The sequence below is a fragment of the Microtus ochrogaster genome, unplaced genomic scaffold (genome assembly GCF_000317375.1).
Source record: "Microtus ochrogaster isolate Prairie Vole_2 unplaced genomic scaffold, MicOch1.0 UNK13, whole genome shotgun sequence".
NCBI lineage: Eukaryota > Metazoa > Chordata > Mammalia > Rodentia > Cricetidae > Microtus > Microtus ochrogaster.
This window is the reverse complement of record NW_004949111.1, coordinates 7,163,752-7,172,432: the sequence shown is the minus strand read 5'-3', so window position 1 is coordinate 7,172,432 and position 8,681 is coordinate 7,163,752. Positions and strand designations below refer to the sequence as shown.

Below are 8,681 nucleotides of genomic sequence, written 5' to 3'. Positions count from 1 at the left end.
TAGATATACAATTATGAACATTTTTTTCTGTTAGTAATTCAATATGATGAACAATATGACACAAAATTCTGATGGTGACCAAAATGGAAACTACCTAGAACTTCAAGTGAAATACCTAAAGTAGGTGAGCTGACAAAGTGAAGCTTCAATCACATAACAAAATTAAAAAATTAAAAATTTAAAGGCACAGTAAAATCAACATAATCAATACTTTGGATTACAAACTCCACCTTTGCACAGAAACAGGACTTCCTGAGTCCCCTGAGACGTGCTAAGTTTACTCGCCAACCTTATGGATGAGCTAGCACATACAAAGTGCTTCAACACCTACTGCTACATCAGTGTAATGTACCTAGGAGCTCTGCTGCTGGACAGTGAGCTGCTGCTGCTTCTCAGGCGCTTCCTGTACCGAGGCCTTCTCCTCTTCTGACTTTGGATTGCTGACTTATATTCAGAGATGATATTTTTAATGTGATTTTCAAATAAGGCAGACAATCTCAGCGTCATGCTATAGATCTGGAAAGGTGGAAAGCACAGCCTTGTTTTAGCAATCACAGAAGAAGAGGATGAACATCATTCCCGATGGAAAACACACACTAGCTATTTGAAATTCTGGAGGAATTAAGATGTCATTTTCATTTATTAAAAGTAATAACAACTTTAAAAGATAGTATTTATTGCTGTGAATGACGGGAAAATCCTCATATATTATAAGGTGATTTTTACTGAGACAATATCCCAAAAGATAATTTAAAATATGTATCATAAAACATTAAAGATACACCTATCATTTGGCTAACAATTTGACCTCTGGGAATCTGTTGTAAGGAACAATTAGGGGACTATACACACATGATAAAAATGCTAAATGATATTAAAGACTTTAGCTAGTCATTATTCAGGTAAAGTAGGAAATTATTTTTTAAATCACTCAATTTTCTAGCAACATAATACTAGTAAAAAATGAAATCAACAAAACTCCAATAAACCATTAAATAGTCAGATAAAAGAATACCATCAAAAACCTCATTTTAAACAATCATCATACAGATCAGATCATCTCTTAACCCTCATCAGAGAAACTTGCCCCTTGCAGCAGATGGCACTTAACGTCGAGACCCACAATTGGTCAGGGTGCAGAAAGCAAAAGTGTAAAGTGCTCAACCCCAATCAGACTTTCATATTTCACCCCAAGGCTCAGGGATCTTCACAGAAGAGAGGGTAGAAAGGCTGTTAAGAGCCAGAAGTGGTGGATGACTTCAAGGAAGCAGGACAGATACACATACGAACCCAGAGAGAATATGAAAGCATGTACAAGTTCTGCATAAGGTCCAGACAGACAAAATCCCAGCTTAGAGGGCAGGAAGGTTGATCATGTAATCCTATCACTAGCTGAGGGGCTATATAGCATGTAATGGTGACCCATTTTAATGAGGTGACATCCCATGGTTGGCTAACCAGAATAAGATATTCCAAGACTATCTGGGCAACAAAATTGGTTTGATGAGAAATGAATTAAAAGAAAAAGGTAAGTTCAAAGTTGGGTGGGAAGGGATGGGACGTTTGACAGGGTAATAAGTGATTATGTTCAAAATATATTGCATGAAAAGCTCAAATAATAAAAATTATTTTTAAAATCATAATACACATATAACAATGACTTTAAATATGAAATCTAATATTTTATAAGCATCTGAATGTTAAGTTTAGTATAGATAGGACTGGAAGTACATTAAATATTAACTATAAATAAAAATGCGATAGTTTGATTTTTAAAATATTTTTCCATATTTTTCAAACTTTCTATTACTCTAAAAGTTATGATGAAAGGGGAAAAGGAAATGCAAAAAAAATTACACCTAGAGAAATTGGTAAAAATTTTACTGTATATTAAAGAGTTGAAGCATTTAGACATATGCCTACCATTTAACTAATCTGACAGTAAGACACTAGTGGCTCCAAAAGATAAATATTACTGTTTCTATTTCTTGTTCTCAAGATATTTTCAGTTTTGATAATATATAAGGAAATACTTAACATGAATATGAATAAAGTTGTAACTTCCCAATAGGGATCACTTTGTGATAGTAATGGGAATATTTATATTAAGAGCTAACTAAAACATTTCATATAAACTAATATTGTCAACTACCTTTATATTTATCAGTTCATTTAATGGAGATTTGAGTATTTAAATTATTAACTTTCCTTTCTTTTTCTTTTCTCTGGCAGATGTAATTATCATTAAAGAATAAAGAAAAGTAAGATAAGAGAAAGAAAAAGCTACTTAATTTCAGAATTATTCTAAAAGTATATTTACATATGCCTTGAAAAAAAATCCAGAATGCATAAAATATACTGAGAATGAAACTTCAGTAACTGTGTCAAAATAGTAGAATATATTTGTTTACAGATCCTGAAAACTGTGGAAGGAAAACTGCCTGAAATACATAACTGCCCATTTAATATTAGTTTCATACCCTTGACTTTTTATTAGAAGTATAAGCTTTGGAGTTGCTGAATATTTGGCGAACATCTTTATAAAATTCCAGAGGACTATCATAATTTCCTGATTCCAAAGTTTCTTTCACAGTGCTGAAGTCCATAGGTGTGTCTATACCATCTTGATAATCCTACAAATGATAATGTGTTACATTTAAATACTCAAATTGCAAAACAATCCTAAATAAAATAGCACTGAGAATTACATTACCCACTGAAGCAAGTTATCTTGACACAAACACCACCTTTATGTCTACCAACTACTTATTCCCGCTCCCAAACCAAATCCTTTTTAGGTTTCTGAAAATAACACGAGTTTAAAGGGTTAAAAAAGAAAAGTCAAAGTTGCTGGCTTGAGCTGCTGACACAGTGCCAAAGTTATCTAATGACAGATGATGGGATTTTCAGGTAGAATTGCAGAGTTCCACTCCACAAACTACCTTCATATTTCCAAGATTCTGAGTTATGACATTTCATATAAGTTGTCACTAGTTGAAGTCAAAGTTTGTGCCGGCTACCCCTCTTCTCTGTCTATATGCAGTGGAGGCTGGCTTTAAACTCCTGATTCTCCCATCTCAGCCCCTCAAGGACCAGGGTTATAATTCTGCACCATCACATTTGGCTGCCTTTTGGATCTTTTAACCAATGTGATTTGTTATTTCATCTAAGGTTTTCAGTCTCACCGATTCAGAACTTAGTTTGATTGCAATTAGAAGAAAAAAAATCCATTTTAACTTAAATCTTTCAAGTCCATTTTTTCCAAGGGCTATCATATAGAATAATATCTGAAACAGACTTATATTTCCCACTACCCTGAATACCTTTCAGTAAAACACATATGTATTCAGTCACTCATGTTACTTACAATGTTAAGAAGTAAAACCACCACATTTTCATCTACCAAGAAAGCGAAAAGAGCAAAAAGTGGCAGAGAAAGGGTATTAAAATAGATTTCCTTAAGTTATAAAAACACCAAAAGTATCTTCCAACAGCTTATGCCTTCTAAAGCAGTGATATTTTCATAAGGAATAATGTTGGAACGTGTATAGTAAGACAAGACCATTTTCAAATTCCTCAGCTGACTATTTAGGGAAATCTGTGCGGGAAATATCACTGTGACACAGAAATAATACAGTTCACTGAATGTTCTCTGCTTTGCTGCATGGCTTTCTATCCATATCTCCAAATAAACAACTATATGATGTCATGAAGAACAATTCTGAACACACGCTGATTCAAAAACCAAAATTAAGAAATTAAAATGACCAAAAATTTAAACAAAGGTATAAAAAGAAACTAAGCTGAATTGAAAGGCAAATTGAGCAAAGTGCACAAAATTTGTGTTCGGCATGAAAAGTTTCAAAGGGAACACCACAAAACCAGCCTAAGCCTACCTCAGACTGAGATGGATCTTGACTCTCTGGAAGAGCTGATGCTGAGGGTTCTCCTTCTTGCTGTTGTTGAGCCTGTCAGGATAAGGAACACAGGTCATTTTCACATCACCAATCCACAGGATCAAGACTTGTAATGAAGTTGTGATTCAAGGCTCAAAAGTCACTAGGGAACCCTGACTGCTCTTTGGACTGGAGAGGGAGGGGGAGAGGACTGGGGGGAGGAGGGGGAGGGAAACGGGAGGCTGGGAGGAGGCGGGAATTTCGGTTTTTTTTTCTTTCAATAAAAAAAAAATCCAAACAAAAATAATGTTTTACTTGAAAGATTTCTGTGTTTACCATATTCTGCTTTGAAAAATATAAGCCTCATGTGTCCTCCTCAAACTTCCTACAAACAAATCAAACTTAGTTGATTGCAATATTGTTACTTCTTTTTCATTCCAAAACATACACAATATGTTCCCAAGTATCTACAGTATATGGAGTTGTCACATATTTATAAAAGAAATCCTAGTCACAGGGCAAAGTAATGTGTGCCTTTAATCCTAGCAGTGAGGCACACAGTGTCAGCTTAGGACACAGTAGTCCCATACCAGCCTGGAGAATACAGTTAGACACTGTCTTGAAAGTAAAAATAATTCTATAATCTAAATTGTCATAATGTTATCTTGTTGAAAAGTAACATTGGTATGTGGATAATTATAAGTAGCCATATTGATAACAAATTTACTATAAATTAAACAGGTCTGACATATATTATTACTAAGTCTACAGTGTGTAAAGGTATCATTAGAAGTTAGTTGATTATGATAAACAAATAAATTAAAGCATGAACTAAAAGAAAAGGGCTTTTTTTTTTTTGGTTTTTCAAGACAGGGTTTCTCTGTGGTTTTGGAGCCTGTCCTGGAACTAGCTCTTGTAGACCAGGCTGGTCTCGAACTCACAGAGATCCACCTGCCTCTGCCTCCTAAGTGCTGGGATTAAAGACGTGCGCCACCACCGCCCGGCTCATTTGTTTTCTTGTAGACGGCATCTCACTATGCAGTCCTGGCTCGCCTGGATCTCTGTGAAGACCAGGCTGCCCTCAAACGTCCCGTTATCCAGCTGCCTCTGCCTGTGAGGAAAGGCATGTGCTGCCACATGCAGGTGATTCCAGTCTCTTCTAGCAACTGTATCAATTCCATCCTAGTCCATGGCAACTGTTTTAAAGAGTTATAACTAAAAGGAAAATTGTTCAGATATAGATACTAGCTTGGCTAATTAACAGAAATCATCCTGTCGGTAACTATTTCAACAATGGAATGCTTACTGGTTGAGAAGGAGGATCTGCAGGCTGTCGGAATGGCTCTGAGTCTTCACGTTCATAAATGAGGCTCAATAGTTCTTTGCATTGTTTTTTCCAAGCGTCAGGATTACACTTCAAAGATGGTCTTCTGCCTCGACATTTGACCTACAAATCGAACAGAATTAATCTTTCCAGAACTATTCCTTGATTTTCTTAGAAAAGCCTGGTATTACCCAAGTCCAGATCTAAGCAGCCATGTTAACACGTCCATCACCCCGATGGCAGTCACTTGTATAATAAGATACATCAGCTACTGCTTATATGTCTTACTTAAAAGCGCCATTCTATCTGGCAAAAAAATAAAGCAAAAGCAAATGCCAACAATTCTAGTATCCTGTATTTCCTTTTAAGAAAATCTAAACTGCAAATAAAGTACAGACAAGTAAATGTCTCCCTACTCCCCTTGACTTAAAGTGTCGACCAGTGGCCAGTACTTGGGAGCCTGAACTGTCTCTTGAATTGTAAAGACTGTTTATTTAAACAGTATAAACAACATTACTGTGCAGATGGCCTGCTTTTCTTGTAGGAATCTGGGATGAAGATATGCCTTAGTCAGAAGGTGCCTACATACCCAGTCACTAGTAAAATTCTTGGTAAGCGAGTCACTAATCACATACATATTTCTGTTTTTATTGCTGTGAGAAGAGTGTGCTGTATAGTCCCTCATAGGAGAAAGAAAACCTATGGGAACCGATATGGTTCCACTCAGCCCTTGCTGTTTTTTTTCTTGCGTTTGGTCTGTATATCGCGACCCACTGCTGTAATGAACCTAAATCATGTGTAAGCTATGTATTTGCTTCCAAGAGTCTGAGCTACTCTCAAAAAATTGGGATAAGAATTGGGATCTCTTGACTCAGGAAACCTGGAAATGTTTGCTCTCAGGAAGTTACTCATTTCCTTACCCTTCTTCCAGATGAAGTTCCAGGACCATCTGAATCTAAATCAACCATTTCTGTATCCTAAAAGAAAAGAGGAAAGTGAGACGTGCTAAGTCACATTAGAAGGCGTACAGATTAAAATGCATATTCACAAGTAAATAGCAAAGATAATGACAGGTAACTTTCGTTCATTGAGGCGGGCAGCAGAGCAAATGTAGGAGGGAGAGTCACTTAAAACTGTGATAATACACTGTGTATAGGTTAGAAAATATACCTGGAGGAAAATAAAAAGGCTTTCTCTTTAAGTTAGAATAAGAAATAAGGGAAAAGGTGAACTTTGTAGTCAAATAAGTATGAGTATAAAAAAAATCTTCTTCTATATGACTGAGTCATCTGATATACCATAATCATGACTTATTCCCAATTAAACATTGCTAGTTCAATAATTAGGACATTTTCCCAAGGGAAATATAAATTTGTCCTAATTCAGTTAAGTATGTCTCAGAGTGATAAGTTTATCAATACAAAGTCCAGACCTAGGCAGCACTGGTGAAGGGTACAACATCTCCATAATGCATAGGAGAAATGAGATCAGGCCTTATTGATATTCCTTCGCAATAAAATCAAGTTCTTAAAACTTTACATTTCATTTCTATTCTAAGCAAAACAGTGTGAGTTTGTGGAGAAAGTCTTATTACATCAAAATCCTAAATTGAAATATATTAATGTTAAGGGTTAGGAAAAATATAAGAAAAAATGAATAATTTTGCTTGAATTTTTTTAATTGGTTAGTATCTAACTGCTGTATCACATTTTCCATATTACTTGACTAAATAACATTTAGGTATATTAAAATACATTATTTGATAGTCACATAAACTTATACCAGGAAAGTGTCACTTGAAATTACCATCTTAAAGATTAAAGATGCAAACAAAATGTTGTGGGATAATCTGTTTTTTTTTTGTATACTGTAAAGATGTGCCTAAGGCTCCTTCTGATTGGTTTAATAAAGAGCTGGATGGCCAATAGCTAGGAGGGAGAGAATAGGTGGGATTTCTGGGCAGAGAGAGAAACTCAGCATTAGAAACAGGTTAAGTTATAAGAGCTAGTTAGGAAGTAGTCTAAAATTAACATCAACTAAACAGGTTTTTTTTCTTTTTGATTTTTCAAGACAGGGTTTCTCTGTGTAGCCCTGGCTGTCCTGGAACTCACTCTATAAATCAGGCTGGCCGTGGACCTCAGAGATCCATTTGCCTCTGCCTCCTAAGTGCTGGGATCATAGGTGTGCACTACTGCTGCCTAGTTCGAACTAAACATTCCTTTAAAATACTGACTGCAAAGAAAAAGACAAAAAACACACAAGAAACTAACAAAATAAAATAAAATGATGAGTGTTTTGTCTTATTTTTCTCAGGGCTAGAATTCAGTTGTTCATTATATGAATACATCAGGCTTCAAGGGATGACCAGTTGCCTGTCTCTGACAACACCTTCTATATATCACATCATTCCATTTTCCAAACACACCATTGGAATACAGGTCAACAGAGCGGGGCAGAGATGGCACACGCCTTTAATAATAGTACTCGGGAGGCAGAGGCAGGTGGATCTCTGTGAGTTCGAGGCCAGCCTGGTCTACAAGAGCTAATTCCAGGATAGCTCTAAAGCTACAGAGAAACCCTGTGTCCCCCTCCCCAAAGAACTTAATAAAAAAGATTCAAATCTTCAGCTACCTTCCTAAAATGTTTGCCATTCATAACCAATTATAGTATACATTAACACTTACTGCGCCCCAAAGCAGAAAAGAAATATGGTCATAATCATCAAGCTGCGATTCTTACCTCCTCTGCATCACTGCTGTTTAGTTCTTCTGCTTTAACTTTATTATAAGTATCCAAAATATCAGTACTGCTTTGATCCCTAAGAAACAAGATAAGTAAGGCAAAATACATCCCAATACTTAAAAACAGTAGAATTTAGTCTCTGTAGGAGATAACACTACTTCTTACCCAATAAATCGAAGTAAGACATCAGTCACAATCTTCGCCGCTTTAACTATAGGACTATCTGGCTCATTGAAAGTCCTAGCATTATGCTCAATATAGCGTACCTCCCACATTAATGCTGATATTCTCCTACGAAATTAAAAAATTCCTGTTATTTTTGGCCTTATATATTTGAATTACATGCCTTATATATTTGAATTATATGCATTGTTAGACTATTAGGCACTTTATCATGGTATTATCATGGTATGTCAAAGGTATTTCAATACATGTATGTGACACATATATAGTGTGTGACTTACGGATGATTAGTACGTTAGCATGGACCAGTGGATAACCGAACATCCTGAGCCTGACACTCAGGATTCCACAGTAGAAGGAGAAAACCAACTCCTGAAAGTTGTCCTTTGACCTCTGTATGTGTGAAGTGCTACAGGCATGACCCCCCCACACACACACACATAAAAATAAACAAAAACTAACCAAAAAGTACATTTGATAAATCAAACATTGTGTTTAGTTTAAGGAAAAAAACAAAGGAGAAAGGAAAGGAAAGG

The 8,681-nt window shown here is 35.9% G+C and overlaps 1 protein-coding gene across 1 annotated transcript in view; it reads right to left on the bottom strand.

The window, feature by feature from the left end:
- The window catches only part of Brwd3 (bromodomain and WD repeat domain containing 3), a 107,915-nt gene that overhangs the window by 8,842 nt on the left and 90,392 nt on the right, over positions 1–8,681 (bottom strand). Inside the window, 7 exon segments of the mRNA XM_005366724.3 lie at positions 353–516; positions 2,481–2,633; positions 3,897–3,968; positions 5,203–5,343; positions 6,141–6,197; positions 7,960–8,038; positions 8,128–8,253. Of these exon segments, the coding sequence (XP_005366781.1) occupies positions 353–516; positions 2,481–2,633; positions 3,897–3,968; positions 5,203–5,343; positions 6,141–6,197; positions 7,960–8,038; positions 8,128–8,253 (792 nt within the window).